General features: G+C 42.7%; 1 protein-coding gene across 4 annotated transcripts in view; it reads right to left on the reverse strand.

Moving 5' to 3' along the window:
• ttc1 (tetratricopeptide repeat domain 1) overlaps positions 1-13,812 on the reverse strand; it is a 31,892-nt gene extending 18,080 nt beyond the window's left edge. Inside the window, exons 1-6 of one of the 4 annotated variants that reach the window (XM_078411134.1) lie at positions 13,684-13,812; positions 9,957-10,370; positions 9,025-9,085; positions 6,914-7,026; positions 3,922-3,958; positions 3,597-3,745 (exon numbers count right to left, since the gene is read on the reverse strand). In XM_078411134.1, coding sequence (XP_078267260.1) covers positions 3,597-3,745; positions 3,922-3,958; positions 6,914-7,026; positions 9,025-9,085; positions 9,957-10,355 — 759 coding nt within the window. In that variant the 5' untranslated portion in view covers positions 10,356-10,370; positions 13,684-13,812. Of the gene's footprint in view, positions 1-3,596; positions 3,746-3,921; positions 3,959-6,913; positions 7,027-9,024; positions 9,086-9,956; positions 10,447-11,188; positions 11,352-13,422; positions 13,521-13,683 lie in introns of those variants that run through there. The other 3 variants (XM_078411133.1, XM_078411131.1, XM_078411135.1) reach the window with 3 other exon arrangements.
• Between the last annotated feature and the right edge of the window lie 4,610 nt (positions 13,813-18,422).

Genomic DNA, 18,422 nt, shown 5'->3' on the forward strand with positions numbered 1-18,422 from the left:
CTGTTAACTATTATAACTACAGGGACTAAATTTTCTTTTCTGTATTATTTTTAATTTATATGCTGAAATTGTAATTTTTTTTTTGTTGCACAATCCGCAGGCATTGCCACTTTCATTTCACTGCACATCGTGTATGTGTATGTGACAAATAAACTTGACTTGACTTCTTCCTCGATCACAGAACCATCCAATTTCCCTCTACTAACACTCATCTCTGCCTAGTGGAGCTGGTTCTCACCCTCAACAACTTCTCTTGACTCCTCTCACTTCCTATAGTCCGACGCATAGCTATGGGCACCCACATGGGCCCCAGGCATACCTGCCTCTTTGTAGGGTACGTTGAACAATCCCTGTTCCAGGTATACATTGGCCCTATACCCGAACTCTATCTCCATTACATTGATGACTGCATCGGCGCTACCTCCTGCACCAATGCAGAACACGGACTTCATCAACAATTTTCATCCTGCGCTCAAATTTACTTGGACCATCACCGACACCTCTCTCGCCTTTCTTGATCTCCCAGTCTGCATCACAGGAATAGTCTATTGACTGACTTCAATTACAAACCCACTGACTCCCACAACTATCTCGACTACACTTCTTCCCACCTTGCTTCCTGCAAATACTTTTTTCTCTGCTCCCAATTTCTCCGTCTACGCTGCATCTGCACCCAAGATGAGGTGTTCCAAACTAGAACATCCGAGATGCCCTCATTCTTTAGTGAACGGGGGTCATGTCAAATTTAAACCTCCCAATATCTCTATTCCTACTCTCCAAATAAACTGTACTTTCAAGAAGTTTACAGAACAACTAAGCTTCATGACATGCATTATTTATGTGCTTATCAATTACAATATGATTTGTATACCCTAGTTCCATGCATTTATCCAAAACAACAGTGATCTCTTGTGGCATTGCTAGAAAGACCAAATACAGGCAGTCTTTTCATGAAGTGGGTTATAGAGCAAAGAATAATTGGAGCAGAATGTGCAGACGTAATTCCCATCTGTTCCCTCCCAGACCAAATAGGAAGATATCAGGTCCTTCACCATTCTATCCATTTCAGACACCTCATTATACTCCCTTTCATCCACTTTCCTCAAGATGATTTAGTTTCCATTTTAAAACCATACATTTTGCTTGCATATTTATAATACTTTGATGCTGATTGCGATTAAATAACTAAACAATTATTTCAGAAACAGATGGAAATAGTTGGACCACTCACTGTATCTTTTTTAGGAGCTGGGAGGCACAATTTAGGTGCTCCAGCGACATCAGTGGCAGGAGGGTGATATTACAGCATATCCACAATTATGATTGCATTAAGATTGGACAATGATAAAAAAACCAAGAGTTTGAACAGGAAATATCTAAGGAAGATATTTAATAAAAGCTAATTCCTGCAGTATATAGTAAATATTACCCGTTAGCATTATCTGTAATGTTACATTGTTGATCCAATTGCTTTTTGTTCCTTTTTCCAATTATCCTTGTGGCCTTCCCTTTGTTTTTTCACTGTTCTTTTAAATAAAGCAGTAAAGGGAGCCATCAATAGTTACAAATTAAAGCTATTTATGGCCAAAACAGTCAGCTGTAGCTCAATTGACATCAATCCTTATCTCAAAAGGTCTCATGCCAGGGGCTTGAACAGAAAAATCTGGGCTGAGAGTTTGGGTGGAGTACTGGAGAGTTACACTGACAGAAATACCACATTCTGAATGAGACATCAAACCAAGGTCTCATTCATCCTTATGCTGAGCAAATGTTTCAACAGTACGATTTAAAAAGAGGAACAGAACATGCTCTATTCAGCCCTCAAATGTAGGTTAATTGGCTGGGTAAATGTAAAAATTGTCCCTAGTGGGTGTAGGATAGTGTTAATGTACGGGGATCGCTGGGCGGCACGGACTTGGAGGGCCGAAAAGGCCTGTTTCCGGCTGTATATATATGATATGATATGATAATTAATATCTTAAAATAGATTATCTAGCTAATATTATATTGCTGCTCACAAGAGAATGCGTTCACTTTCAGATTTCCCTGTAGTTATGCTTACTATAGGATGCAAAGTATTTGCAATATGCTGAGATTGTGAAGAACACTAAATATTAACTGTTCGTTCTTTTAAGCTACATTAGGGTATGACTGTGAAAGAAAATGTGACCTTTAGTGCCTTTTTTCCCATCCATGCAACCAATTACCAATGACTCCCTCTAGGAACTTACACTCACACTCCTTATTGCAACTCTCCAACACTTAATGCACTCTTAACTTTCCAAATATACTGCAAGTTTCCACTTTGGAAAATCACAGTTTGCACTAAAAGTGCCTATGGTCCAATTTCTCCATTTCACTCACCTCTCCCACCATCTCTTTTATCCAATTTCCTCAGGATGACTAAAATAATATGCTTGTATATCTTAGTGATATATTTGATATTATTTACAATTCAATAGCAAAGCATCATCGTTTCACAAAAAACAGAATTAACTTTAAAAATGCAGTACGCGTTAACAAGATCATGACAGAACAAAATTGTGCCTTGTCACTACTGACATTTATCTCTTCAAACTGTTAATAAAACAGCTAAGACAATTTGTTTCAAACATTCAGTTTTCCTTTTCAAAAAATTGAGACCATCGTGAGGAAAAGCATTGAGCCCCAGTGTACCTTTCTTTAGTTGGAGGTTCCATAGTGAGCTACCAGCTGGGTGCTGAGAATTAACTGATCTGACTAACTTCTCTGCCCATTTTTCTGATCTCTTCTGTTGGTGAGCACAGATATCCTGAGCAGAGGAACAAATGCACTTCCCTTCCAGCCATTGCCTTTACATCATTCCATATGAATGCTCTTGATGAGCACAGGAGATGTATTTTAATCTTTATTTCAAACCCATTTCCAGTTTAATATGGTCTACATATTTTTTAATCATTTACATTTTTAAAATCATTTTTAAAAGTCGATCTGATGGCTAAGGAGCCCTATGTGAGGCCCACAGACTGTTTAAATTAGCAAATTTAAATCAAGGTATTGGAAAAATCTTTATTTTGGCTAGTGGGAATTTCAATTACAAAAGGACAAAATTAGTCATTCGATATAAAGCATTCGAGGCAAATGTAGCGCCACTCAGCTGCCAAAGACTGTAACAACAGCTTTTGCGCAAAACTCATTGTTAGAAGTATTACTATATAAAAAGCTGATGAGAACTCATGGAAATGCAGTCATTGGACAAAAAATGCCTTGCAATGAGAGTAGAAACAACCCATTCTGGACTGCTACTGTCAGGATAGCCTTTGCCCCTTAATAAATTAAATGATTCAACCTATGGTTGATAATTTCAAAAATTCATGATCCTCAGGGAGAAGTTCCTCATTTCCTTACCATACAAGGCATGAAGACAGACATTCTAATATATTGATATAACTTTAAACACCAAATGACGTGAAGTCAAAGTGGAAATCAAATTTGAAATAAGGCACTCAAGTCACATTTGGTAGGTTATCCTTAAATATCATGCAAATTGGATCAATTGACAGCAGTTGGTCATTTCATTTTCTGCCACAATATGAATTCAGTTACATCATACTTACCATGCAGGCTTCTCTGGCTTGAACTATTGATGGATCTTTCTCTACAATGGTTTTATAATCCTGCAGAGCTTCATCAAGTTTTTCAGTTTTCTCATACACCTCTGCCCTCCTCAGTATAGCGCGAATAAAACTGGGATTTAATTCAATAGCTGCAAATTGAAAAAAGTTCCATGACAGTGTAAACCACAATTCAAAATATCCAGTTTCTCAGAAATGAGTACTATATTACAATATGAAACTGTCCACAATTAAACATAGGATGTGTATTTCAGATACATAAGCTAATTTCTCTAATATTTTGTTGGGTACTAAAGATAAAACTTACCTTTGGTACAATCAGATATGGCATCTTCCGTATTACCCTGAGCAGGAAAACAAAATGCCAAATAATATTTTAATCAGTTTTTACAACATAATTATTCAACATCCAGCACAGGATCGACAATTTGGCAACATGGTTTGCCATTTTTGAACAGATTTGACACATATAAGTTGATAAAATTCTAAGTAAAAATGTACAAACTCAGAAATTTCAAAATGAGATTGCAGCACCCAATGTTTGACAAAAGAATAATTCCTCTACTTGCTTTGTAGTAACCCTCAAAATGCACTCAGAGCTCATCGGTCTTTCATAAGTAAATATATTGCCTTCCAAAAATAAAACATTCCAGGTAACTTAAATTTATTCCTTCAAGTCTTATTTTACTCAGAGCTAAAAAGGGAATCACATGATACATTATCAGGTTTGTTCCAATTTATCCGATATAACCTAAATAATGCAAATGTTTATATTCCAGACAAAACAATCACTGATGCATTTTCATTTGTATGCTAATGGTATTAGAATCTCAGATAGAACGAATTTACACCCAAGGAGGATATTAAGTATTTCCAATTGAATAAGATTGACTGTCATAACTAGAGCCAGGATGTTTAGGTGCTAAAAATCTCTGAAATAGGCAGGCAAATAGGCATAATAAAATTACAAAAAAGGCACGAAAAAGGCATTTATTGACAAAAAAAGGCATAAAAAAGCATGTATTTCCACCACCAAAATATGGTTAAAATAATATAACGGTATACTACATTAAATGACCAAAGTTGCCTGGTTGCACATAATTACGAGCATTTTTTTCAAAATATCTGGTGTTAAACTATGCTGTCTGTCAGACAGAATATGCTTCAGTTGTGAAAAACTTCTTTCTACCCCAGCTGAGGTCACCAGTGCATACCCAAAACAAGTTACAGACTCTTATATTCATGTCGATATCTTGTGCATTACAACTACCTTTGAGAACTTTAGCTATGTTTTGTATTTCTTCAAGTTCTTTGTTACCTAAAATCATTCTCTCACATTTTCCTTGTGTCTTTACCTACATTGCCAGGAACTTTACGAATATTTGTTCAGGCATGTGAGTGAGGTAAAAAAGAGGAAAAGAGTCGAGCGCTTGCGCGAGGTGTACAACGGGGGTCAAAAAATTGGAAAACTTCACACAAAATTCCAGTTTCAAGCCTCTTTTAGTGTATTTCAAAGTAAAAACAGACATTACAAAATAATGTGAATATGTCACAGTACACTAATAACATTTAAGTAAATTCGCATATTAATTGATAATCAGCCCAAAATGGTGGTAAGTGGCTTTTCTGCAGTGTTTTATAATTTAACCCCGTCCTATTTAATTTAGTTATATAATCTTGCACTTAAATTTAATATTTACTCATCACAGTTCCACCACTAATTTTCTGGCACTCTTGGTTCCAGAGCTTTGCTGGTTTATCCAGCAGGCCAAGGAAGTCGGCTATGGGGATAGATTTGCTGGCACCAGCTGGGCTGAAGTTCCAGAGTCCCGGCCACAGGTTGCAAATTCAACCCACCAATCGGCCATGGAACTCCCGATGAGGTCGAGATTGGTTGCCTTGCCCAGCCTAGGTGCCACATTTTCGGGGAGACTTCCACGGCGCGGGGGATTTCTCGCGGAACCCCTAGCGACCTCTAGCGGAACCCTAGTGTTCATCACAAGTCTGTACATATATTTTTTTCTTTCTTTTTATCGATTTGATTTCTCTGTTTATTTGGCAAAGTGAAAAACGCGGGAAACTTTCAAAAAACGCGGAAAATGGATTTAAAAAACGCGGAAATGCGCGGAAAATTCACATGCCTGTTTGTTGAAAACTTGCAAGTTATTCACTAATGTTTCGCCACATTTCTCAAGGGAAGGGATAGCTTGTGGGAAGTTTGCAAAATTGGAAACAATAAATGAAAGATTGCTGTGGAGGGACTTTTTCTGCATGATTTCACTGCCGATCCTGACTGCAGCAGATTCTTCTTCTTCAAAACAGTTGACGATTTATTTTATCTTTTCAAAATTTGCAGCATAGTAGAGTACAGCAGAGAGCCATGTACCCCACTTAGTCAAAATGGGCTGAGGAGGTAGCGGAATCTCGGGTGCCATTTCCTTGAACAACTGCACACGTGACGATGCTTTGAGGAAGATTTTCTTAACATTGGAAACTAGGCGATCGACATTTGGAAACAAGCTACCTATGTTCTCGGCAATTCTATGGCGTCCGTGAGCTAAGTATATCAAATGCAACATTTTGGGGAATAAAACTTTAAGAGCACGAGCCTGAATCAAGTTGTGATTGAAGCAGATTTGATAGTGGCATTTAAGAGACTTTTGGATAGGCATATTGAGATGCAGTGATATGGATTATGTGCAGGCAGATAGCAGTTGGTCTTAGCATCAAGTGTGTCATAGACATTTGGTCTGAAGGGGCTATACCTGTGCTGCACTTTTCTATATTCTATGGTTCACTTGCCACAGCTTTAATTTCCTTCTCCACCCTTCTCTCCCTCACCTGACCCATCTGCCAATCAACCCCTCATTAACCGATCCACATCAACACCTAGCTCTCCCTCACCCTTTCCCATTTCTACCAGCTCTCTCCTTTCCACTCCATCAGTCTGAAGGGGGGGGGGGGGGGGTTCCAATACATTGTCTGTTCATTCCCCCCTGCAAATGCTGCATGATCTTTTGAGACCTCCAGCAGTTTGTATTTTGCTCAAGATTCCAGCATCTACAGTCTTGCTTGAAGAAGAACTGGAATGACAATGTAAATGACCATGCCAAACAGTATATTTTCAAATCTTGTCTAATCATTTATTTGCTCATTGTTTTTGGTTGTCAAAGCAATTTATTCAATCATTCAACCTGTTACCATCAGATAAATTCTTCACAAGAGACAGTTAATCTACGCTGACCCATTCATCTACAAATCCATTTGAAGACATGAAGCCACAAGAGAGAAATGCTTACCAGTTTAATTCTAGCAGCAGCTCTATTGGAATAGAGAATAGATCTATCCTTCTGGTTGCAGGCTGGGCAAATCCCAAGAGCTTCTGTGTATGAGCTTTCAGCCTCTGGATACTCTAAGTAAATGAAAACAGATCAAAGATTAGGTGCGACTAATCTTTCTGCTGAATTAATATGTAGGGAAAAAAAAGTGATGTTTTGCAGTCTTGCATCACGTTGATCATTTCCTGACTTTCTCTGGCTCTCTTGCATCCTCTTGGCTCGAGATACAGCACAGAAACAGGCCCTTCAGCCCACCGAGACCATGCCAACCAGCAATCACCCAATACACTAGCGCTATCCTACACACTTGGGACAATTTAAATTTACCAAAGCCAATTAATCTATAAACCTACGTGTCTTTGGAGTGAGGGAGGAAACTGGAATACCCAGAGAAAACCCATGTGGTCACAGGAAGAACGTACAGACTATGTACAGCCAGCATAATTAGTAGGTCAGAGGTATATTGTATCATTATTACATGACATCTGTTTGTCCAGAAAAAAAAGATAATTTGGCACGGCTCTGGAACCAGGGGTGCCGGGAAATTGGTGGTGGACCTGTCGTTTATTGCATTCAGTGTGGCCTCCTCTACAAAGAATTAATAAGAACACAAAACAAATGCAGAAACTTGGCATCCCCACCCTATCCTACACAAAAATTTAAAGTCATAGTTGATCTGCCCTGGGTTTTAAATCTTACTCTGTGCCAACCCAATTCTTTCAAACATTCATTTGTCTCCTCTCTAAACACCTAACTAACCCTTTCACAAACCTCCAGGCTAGAGAATTCCCGAGATTCACCATATTCTGTGCAAAGTAATTCATATGCATCTCCGGTTTAAATGACTGTTCCCTTCTCTCCTCATTCGAGACTCTGTCACTAGTGTAAACGTCTGATCATTTATCCTGCCTGGCCTTTTATGAGCTTGTATAACAATACCGCCCATTCTTCTGAACTTCAAAGAACAAGGCACAACTTCTTTTGTAGCCAATTCCACAAATTACTTTTGGACCATCTCCAAAGCTAGTACATCCTTTCTTAAGTAAGAGGACCAAAACTGCACAGTTCTCCACACGTAGCCTAATTTACAATTGTAACAATATTTCCCCATTTTTAAACCCTCACCTGCATGTAACAAAGGCCAATATATTATTTTCCTATCTGTCTACTTACTGAACTTCCCCAATACTTTTAGAGATTCATGCACAACAACAGCAAGGTCTCTCTGTACTTCAGCAAAATACAGTGCGAGTGGAATGTTGAGGGAATGGACAGACTATGTCTCAGGTCGGGACCATTCTTTAGGAGGCTTTCCCTATAACATTCTCTGCACATCAAAACATGCTTGGTTTCATTCTTTTCCCAATTTAGATGAAAAGCAATCAACCTCAAATATTAATTCTATTTCACCCTCCACATGTTACTGGACCAACTCGATATTTACTGCATTTTCTGTTTTTACATGCACATGGCTAACATTTCAGAACAGAATAGCTACTACCAACAAAAGGCAAGACCAGCAACGTAGGATTGGCTAATGCATAGATGATTAAGTTAAAAACTATTTCAAGTTACCATAAAAACCCAGAGTGCTGGAGTAACTCAGCAGGTCAGCTCATCTGTGGCGAGCATGGGTGGGGACACTTTGGGACGGGACCCTTCTTCAGTCTGGTTGCAGTGGGGCAGCGAGGGTGGGGGAGGGTAAGAAAATAAAGCTAGACGAGAGGAAGAATAACCCTGGCAAGTATTGGGTGATTACAGAAAATATATATTTTTGATTGGCCAAAATAAAGGCCAGAGATGAAAAGACAGAAAAGACAAAAGGATCGAAGAGTTGCAAATTGTGAAGCTAGAGGAAGGAATGTACATGGAAGGGGTTCCAACACGAACCCCTCCTCTATCCACGTTTCTTCGAGATGCTGCCCGGCCTGCTATTCCAGCACTTTGTATCTCTTTTGTAAACCAGCATCTGCAGCATCCTGTTTTTCGAAGTTATCATGCCGAAGAAGAATAATGATCCTTTAATATTTGTCTAATGCCACCAGACTTGAATTAAATTTTGAAACACCTACCTGCTTTTTTAAATTGCCCATTGCCAACTTCTTTTAGCGTCAAACTCTCAATTTCTCTTCGCTGCAAAACAGAAATGTTGTCAAACTATAAAAAAAGCATTTCACAAGTTATTGTAAGACTCAACAAATTCAGACTGGCAGTTGATTGTTGACAAACTTTAACAGACTTTGTGTAAATTGGTAAGACAGACGTCTGACAGATCAATGCATGTGATTACCCCAAATATAAAATGTCAAATCATGAAACGTGGCTTCAGCATTCCAATTTCCAGAACCTTCCTCATGCAAACTCAAAAAAATACTGCAAAGCCTACTTGATTAGTCTTTGTCTTCTACCAATAATATATAATAACTAAAATTTACACTTCATTCCCTTTGCTTTATGGGTGCTGCACATGGATTTCAGAGTGCATGTAGATTACTAATAAATACCATAACATTTGAATGATGCTCTGGTCAGTGACATGATAATGGTTACTCAGTAGGTAATGGCAAATTTTAATATAAAAGTAGGCTGAAATATGTATATATTATTATTAGTCAAAAGCACCAAGACATACTGGAATGGATTTATGGAAGAATGGACAAGATCATGTCAAAGGTTACAGGTACGACAAAACTGTTGGGACAAATAATTTTGTTCAAATAAGTTCTTGTCTAAATTACTGTTTAATGCCCTGAGAATAAACAGCAAAGATCAAACAAATTTTCCTCCCTATGGAGATTTGATGTCTGATGTCCTCCCACACTCCAAAGACATGCGGGTTTTTAGGTTAATTGGTCTATTTGGTACCCAGAAACGAAAGCTGCGTGTTAGATTTTGATTCAGTACTTCAATGCAAAAAATGCAGAAGACAATCACAGGCTTTAAAAAACAAATTCAAATCCAAAACAAATCTTGCCATGAGATAAAGCAAAGTCACATTGCCTACCTTTTTCTCTTCTTCAGGCAGATCTTTTTCCAATTCTCGTAAATATTCTTCATCAAATTCAAGCTTCTTGGTTTCCTTTATTTCAGAATCATTCTCTTGATCCCCATTTGTCACATCTTCTTCCACGTCTGCAAATCCATCAGTCTCAAGTGATTCTTTGCATTCAAAGAAATGTTCTTCTGCTAACTCTTGATCATCAGCACTATTATCTAATTGTGGCTTCTCAACATTACCATCGGCTCCTGAAACATCACTATCCACCGTGGATAGCCTGCACGAAGTGGTTTCACAACTTAATTGGTCAGCAAACACATCCTGCTTCTCTGTCTCATCAACTGAAATGTTTAAACAAGTCCCCAATTTTTCAAGAATCTTTCTCTCTTCTGATTCTCTATCCATTTGCAAGTCAAATTTCTTAAATCAGAAAGGAAAAGGAAGGTCACAATAACCAATTATATTTCTTAATAATATATTCAATGTAGCTCTGAACCTGAAAGATAGAATAATTGAAAATGTAACCACACTCAATAAAAAGAAACATTCTTGAAACTGGTCACAATATTGTTTTTCAACAAGCAAAAAACATTTCAACAGCAAGCGAATCTTTCTTGCTGTTCACTCACACTGTCTCTTATAATTGTTGAAATACACAAATCATTTTTGTAAAAGTTAGTTTTGCAGGGGTGCATAAAGCTTTAGATCAAGAGCTATTTGAAAGGTCATGTTTTATATTGGGCACTAAACTAAGTTATCATCTGCTAGTCCAGGTTTGTGATGGCATCATTTCAAAGTATTATTTTAAAAAGTAATAGCTAAAACCTATCTCCCAAATGAAATTAAACAGATCCAATCAATATTGCATTATTGGTAGCACAACTTAGGAAGATGTATTAAATGCACTGAAACCCTGACAACACTTTAAATTGTAAAGTGTTTTTATGAAGCCGATAAGAGATGCAAAAACTATTACTGAAAAGTATGTATTTGAGTAAATTCCATTTATCTTTCTATTTTATGATTGTACAATACTGAAACACTCCACAGATTCTCACTCCAGATGCTGTTTCACCTGCCAAGTAGTTTCACTTCCCTTTATCGTTTCAGATTTCCAGCATCCACAACATTTTGCTTCTGCTGGGCATTAAATTTGCTGCCAGAAACTAATAGTCCCAAACAATAATACGGTAACGTAAACAAAAATCGATCAACGTAAACAAAAATCGATCACGCACTTGCTAGATCGTCACTGTACAGAGGTTACAAAAGTGGTTCATTTCACTGTATTTCGTGCCTCGCCTAGTAAACTGGTGTTTGTTCCGAGGCCTAATCCAAATCACAGTCAGTGCTTGGACCCGCATCCAGGAAGAAGCGAGACTTTTGTTACTGTCAGTTATAAATGTTAAAGGAGACGTACGACCCTGCTGGGAGAAGTGGAGACATAATCCAACCAAGACTGCGAGATAAAAATAGAAGATTCTGGAACTGTGGCTGTAGGTTCGGGGGAAGGAGGAGGGAGAGGAGGAGGATGAGGGAGAGGAGGAGGGGGAGGGAGAGGAGGAGGGGGAGGGAGAGGAGGAGGGGGAGGGAGAGGAGGAGGGGAGGGGAGGAGGGGGAGGGAAGGAGGGGAGGAGGAGGGGGGGAAGGAGGGGAGGAGGGGGGGAAGGAGGGGAGGAGGAGGAGGAGAAGGGGGGGGAGGAGGGAGAAGGGGGGGGAGGAGGGAGAAGGGGAGGGGAGAGGGAGGGGGGGGAGAGGGAGGGGGGGGAGAGGGAGGGGGGGGAGAGGGAGGGGGGGAGAGGGAGAGAGGGAGGGGGGGGAGAGGGAGGGGGGGGAGAGGGAGGGGGGGGAGAGGGAGGGGGGGGGAGAGGGAGGGGGGGGGAGAGGGAGGGGGGGGGAGAGGGAGGGGGGGAGAGGGAGGGGGGGGAGAGGGAGGGGGGGAGAGGGAGGGGGGGAGAGGGAGGGGGGGAGAGGGAGGGGGGGAGAGGGAGGGGGGGGAGAGGGAGGGGGGGGAGAGGGAGGGGGGGGAGAGGGAGGGGGGGGAGAGGGAGGGGGGGGAGAGGGAGGGGGGGAGAGGGGGGGGAGAGGGAGGGGGGGAGAGGGAGGGGGGGGAGAGGGAGAGGGGGGAGAGGGAGAGGGAGGGGGGGGAGAGGGAGGGGGGGGAGAGGGAGGGGGGGGAGAGGGAGGGGGGGGAGAGGGAGGGGGGGAGAGGGAGGGGGGGAGAGGGAGGGGGGGGGAGAGGGAGGGGGGGGGAGAGGGAGAGGGAGGGGGAGGGAGAGGGAGGGGGGGGAGAGGGAGGGGGGGAGAGGGAGAGGGAGGGGGGGGGAGAGGGAGAGGGAGGGGGGGGGAGAGGGAGAGGGAGGGGGGGGGAGAGGGAGGGGGGGGGAGAGGGAGGGGGGGGGGAGAGGGAGGGGGGGGGAGAGGGAGGGGGGGGGAGAGGGAGGGGGGGGGAGAGGGAGGGGGGGGAGAGGGAGGGGGGGGGAGAGGGAGGGGGGGGAGAGGGAGGGGGGGGGAGAGGGAGGGGGGGGGGAGAGGGAGGGGGGGGAGAGGGAGGGGGGGAGAGGGAGGGGGGGGAGGGAGGGGGGGGGAGAGGGAGGGGGGGGGAGAGGGAGGGGGGGGGAGAGGGAGGGGGGGGGAGAGGGAGGGGGGGGGAGAGGGAGGGGGGGGGAGAGGGGGGGGGGAGAGGGAGGGGGGGGAGAGGGAGGGGGGGAGAGGGAGGGGGGGGGAGAGGGAGGGGGGGAGAGGGAGGGGGGGGGAGAGGGAGGGGGGGAGAGAGGGAGGGGGGGAGAGGGAGGGGGGAGAGGGAGAGGGAGGGGGAGAGGGAGGGGGGAGAGGGGGAGGGGGGGGGGGGGAGAGGGGGAGGGGGGGGAGGGGGAGGGGGGGGAGAGGGAGGGGGGGAGAGGGGGAGGGTGGGAGAGGGAGGGGGAGAGGGAAGGGGGAGAGGGAGGGGGGGAGGGGAGGGGGGAGAGGGAGGGGGGGAGGGGAGGGGGGAGAGGGAGGGGGGGAGGGGAGGGGGGAGAGGGAGGGGGGAGGGGAGGGGGGAGGGGGGGAGGGGAGGGGGGAGGGAGGGAGGGAGGGGGGGAGGGGAGGAGGAGGGAGGGGGGTAGGAGGGGGAGAGGGAGGGAGGGGAGGGGAGGGGAGGGGAGGGGAGAGGGGAAGGGGAGTCGAGGTCACGTTCAAGCCAGGGAGGGTTTATGAGCTGCCGAAGATAGATACAAAATGCTGGAGTAACTCAGCGGGACAGGCAGCATCTCTGGAGAGAAGGAATGGGTGACGTTTCAGATGGAGACCCGGCTTCAGAGCTGCCGGGACGGTTGTGAAGGGAAAACACCGAGACTGACAGCGCTTGACATGCGGGGGCCGCCTGTCATCACCGCGTCCAGCCGTAGGTGACATCCATACCCCCACCCAAAGAGGCCTGAAGCGCCGTCCGTCCGCCCTGAGCCCACAGCAACCGCTCACCACAACTCACCTGCTCCTTCACCCCCCAATCCTCCCTCCCAGTGATTGCGCACAAACCGCTCGACGGAAACCCTCCCTTCGCTTCCGCTCATTCAGCCAGTCGACGCAGGAAGCCGTCTGTCTGTCCGTCTGTCCGTCCGTCCGTCCGTCCGTCTGTCTACCGGCCGCATGCCGGGAATTGCAGTTCCAGTCCCTTCACCAGGACCCACAACTACAACGAAAATAGAATATTACTTGTCACAGTGCTTAGGCGGTAATATCACTGCCTTACCTTTACGGTGGAATCTGTGCCTCCGAAAGTTTGTGCGGGAGCGCTGAGACTGTCTCGGTTGCAGAAATGCTGGAGGCAGCATCTGTGGAGGAAAGGCACGGGTAACGTTTCTGGTCCAGACCCTTCAGACGGAGGGGCAGGGGAAAGGGAGTATAGAGATATGGAGGGGTGAGGTGTGAAAACGACGGATCAAAGCAGACGGTTTATTCATAAAATGCTGGAGTAACTCAGCAGGTCAGGCAGCGTCTCGGGAGAGAAGGAATGGGTGACGTTTCGGGTCGAGACCCTTCTTCAGACTGAAGAAGGGTCTCGACCCGAAACGTCACCCATTCCTTCTCTCCCGAGATGCTTCCTGACCTGCTGAGTTACTCCAACATTTTGTGAATAAATCGATTTGTACCAGCATCTGCAGTTATTTTCTTATACTCAAAGCAGACGGTGGTTTGGAAATGGTTCATTGTTAGCTGAGGGGAAGGTGACGAGGCATACAATCAGCTACAGTGAAACTAGTCAGTGAACCTGGGTGGGGGAAGGACAGAGAGAAAGAGAGAGCAAGGAGCTTTGCAAAAAGCAAGGAGCTTTGCAAGGAGAAATGCAAAAAGCTATAAACTATCCACTGTACAAAAGCCGTTGACTTTCAATTGAGAAGGATTATGGAGAATCCTCAAATTTGGTTTCCTTCAGAAATTTGTCTCCGTTTTATGTATGCTACACAATGATTTCACTACAGTCCCAATCTTAAACCAGAGTGGGCATAATAAGCAAGACAGGGTCATCACTCCAACCCTCTTCTCAATTATTATTTCCCCCGCAATATCCTCACATCTGAATTCCTCCATTGGATTGATGTTAATCTACAGGAAAATTAGAAATCTTTCAACTTCCTTTGCCTCCAAACTAGAATCAAAGACATTCCAACACGTCATTGAGCTGCAGTACAAAGACGGCATTTTAATTTCTGTACCCACAGAGGCCATACTCCAAAGCACTGTCGACTCATTTACTAAATGTTCGAGAGAAGAGACTGCATACTAGACATCCACAAAATAAAAAAGGTCCTCCACCATTCTACCCGTGCTGCATAATGCAATTTCTTATAATCAAAGTCCCAAAATAGACTGCTCAGCAGCCACCTCGCAAAGTGGGGTCAAGGGAGTAGAATCATCCATATACTCCATATAGAAAACATGCAATTGAGCATATTCAATGCAATTTGCAATACACCTGCAGAGGGAGTAACTTCCTAAATAATGAGAGACTTAATAATCAATATGCAAAAATTGATATGTTATCAACAGGTTGGCAGAGTTACCAATTTTTATCTGTCTTTGTGGCATTTGGTTTTTAGAGGAAAAAAATGGAAGATTAAAACCAATGACATGCCTCAAACCTATTAGTCTATGTTTCCTCCTTTTCTTTATTCTTCTGAGACCTGGGCTACCTATCTCGAGAGATTGTAAAAACATTATTTCTGCAAAATCTTCCAAATTCACAAAAAGGGTAAGCAAATGATCTCTGGCCGACATCTCTAATGTTAAGGCCCTAGGTGCGTGGAATTGGTTCCATTGGGCACTTCACGTCGTTTGCATATCCAAACTCAGATTACAGATGCAGGTACTCTATTCTGAGCTCCCTTATGGGAAGAAATACCAAGAGTACAAACATAAAATTCAAGGATGTGCTCAAAGCCTCCTTGAAGAAACAGGATCCCAACTGACTCATGGAAATCACTGGCCCATGACCACACACAGAAGGAATATCTAAGAGAAAAAAGGTGGGTGGGAGAAAGAACTAACATGGAAACAGGAACTTTCCATGGAAGCAAATGTCATAATTGTTGTCAAGGCAAGATGCAACAGTACTGGTGGAGTTTGATGAAACCCATCAGAAGAGCAGTGTGCAGTTTGGGTCATCAAGGAAGAGAATTGAATAATGATTTTTCTCATCTCAAAGAAAACGTTGTAAATCCATGCTGACTCGGAACGATCCTGTTACTGCTATCCAAATGTTCTGCAATTTCTTCTTTTATAATTGAATCCAGCATCTTCCCCACCACTGATGTCAGGCTAACTGGTCTATAATTTCCCTTTTTCTCTCTCCCTCCTTTCTTAAAAAGGTGGGATAACATTAGCTGCCCTCCATTCCACAGGAACTGATCCTGAATCTATAGAACATTGGAAAATGATCACCAATGCACCCACAATTTCTAGAGCCACTTACTTAAGTACCCTGGGGATTTATCAGCCTTCAGTCCCATCAGTCTACCCAACACCATTTCCTGCCTAATGTGAATTTCCTTCAGTTTCCTGCAGTTCCTTCAGTACTCGGACCTCTGTCCACTAGTACATCTGGGAGATTGTTGGTGTGCCTTAGTGAAGACAGATCCAAAGTACCTGTTCAACTCGTCTACCATTTCCTTGTTCCCCATAATAAATTTACCTGCTTCGGTCTTCAAGGGACCCACATTTGTCTTAACTATTTTTTCCCTCTTCACGTACCTAAAGAAGCTTTTACTATCCTCCTTTATGTTCTTGGCTAGCTTACCTTCGTACCTCATCTTTTCTCCCCGTATTGCCTTTTTAGTTATCTTCTGTTGCTCTTTAAAAGAGTCCCAATCCTCTGGCATCCCACTCATCTTTGCTATGTTATACTTCTCCTTTATTTTTATACTGTCCTTGACTTCCCTTGTCAGCAACAGTTGCCTCTTACTCCCCTTAGAATCTTTCTTCCTCTTTGGAATGAACTGATCCTGCACCTTCTGTATTATTCCCAGAAATACCTGCCATTGTTGTTCCACCTATAGCACAGCCAGTTCCTTTAACTAATCAAAAATTATGTAATGAGGAGCAAAGAAACAAAGAGGTTGGGGAGGGAGGTTGTTATTGTTGGTGCACATGGAGGAGTGCAGCAGAAATTAAAGGGTGTGTGTATAACTCAAACAGTTCCGCTATGTGCAATGAATTTATTTTGGCAGCTAGGGAACAAGGGTGAGTAATAGGAGTTACGAACCCTGATATCAATCCCTATCATGGGCTTACATAGCTCATTCATTCTGGCCTGGTTTCAACGTGTATATTAAAATAAATCTTTTTTTTTAAACTGTCAATTAACTTTGTTTAATTAACTCTCACTATTTACTCTCACTGTTCCATCTTCCCTTCATCACTTTGATGCAACAGAGCAGTTTCTAACTGAACCTTTTTTCACAACAACTTCACAGTAGAGTTGGGTGGTCAGGGACCATCACAATCTCCCATCAGTTCTTCATGATTATCATAGCTGAAAATATTTTCTCCCAATTACTTCCCAGGACCCAAGAATTGATGTTCAATTATTTGGAAAGTATGGAGAATCTGGGATTTGTTTTTTTGCTTGAAAAAAGGTTGCTTGGGAAAAAATATAGAAACAAAGAACATTAAAATTAAGTGATATACTGATAGCAGAAAAGGGGAAGTGCATTCCACTGGGAAATGAAAAAAGATGCCTGAAAAAAGTAAGCTTTTAAAAAATACAACAGTATCTGACATGTGTAGGAAGGAACTGCAGATGCTGGTTTACACTGAAGATATACACAAAATGCTGGAGCAACTCAGCGGGACAGGCAGCATCACTGGAGAGATGGAATGGGTGATGTTTTGGGTTGAGACCATTCCCCAGTTTCTGAAATGCATTGTTTGAAACCAATGCCAATTAACATTTTGAAGGGAAACTAGATGCATAATTAACAAAAAGGCAGTTGACCTGACTAGATAATCCTTTCCTAGTGCTACCTCAGTCAAATTAGTCAGAAAAGTCTTCTATTTAATTCCATTTAAGATTTCAAAGTGGAAGTGACCAGAGAAATTCTTCAGATACCCATTTAAGACTGATCACAAAATTAAACAAATGACGAGAAATGTTACATGGCAAGGATTGGGAGTGCTTTGCTATAGGGAATAATTAAATAGAGCTATCAGAAGCAGCCAAAATGCAAATACCACACTATATCATCATTACAACCGCATAGTTCCAAGTCACATAAGCAAAGATTCCAATATAGACATGATTGGTCAAATAGCCACCTACTATGTTTTTTAAATTCTGCACCTCAATTTGGATTGGAATAACTATTTCCAAACCCCCCTATGCACAAACGGTAGAGGCAGATACGATAGTGGCAATTGAGTTACTTTTGAACAGGCACATGAATGTGCAGGGAATGGAGGGATATGGATTATGTGCAGGAGGATAAGAATTGATCTTGGCATCATGTTTGGCACAGTCATTGTGGGCTGAAGGGCCCATTTTTGTGCTGTAGTATTCCATAAATCAAGATTGTGTTGACTTAATCTGATCAGCAGCCTAAAAGGTTGTTACATCCTGAATAAAAGACAATAATTGACATCAAATTAAAGAGGACGACAAGTTAAAAAATTCAATTTTAAACTCAAGTAATGATACATGTAATAACATGTTGCTATCTTCTACAATGTTCTGAATCACACCTCAAGATTCTAGCATCTGCAGTCTCTAGTGTCTCCTCTATGTGGTCACTTTAGTGTGCAGGTCCGCAAGAAATAATGGAGTTTAGAAAAATCCTGTTTGCAGCCAAGGAGAAATAGTTATTCTTGTATTTATTTCTTTAAAATGAGCAAGCCTTTAAACAGACAAGAAAAATGACACACTGCATGAAATTTTAACATGTTGTAGGAGCCATGTGTTTATTAGCTATCTTAGCATATTATATTATTTTGTATCCT

The sequence above is a fragment of the Rhinoraja longicauda genome, chromosome 14 (genome assembly GCF_053455715.1).
Source record: "Rhinoraja longicauda isolate Sanriku21f chromosome 14, sRhiLon1.1, whole genome shotgun sequence".
Lineage (NCBI taxonomy): Eukaryota > Metazoa > Chordata > Chondrichthyes > Rajiformes > Arhynchobatidae > Rhinoraja > Rhinoraja longicauda.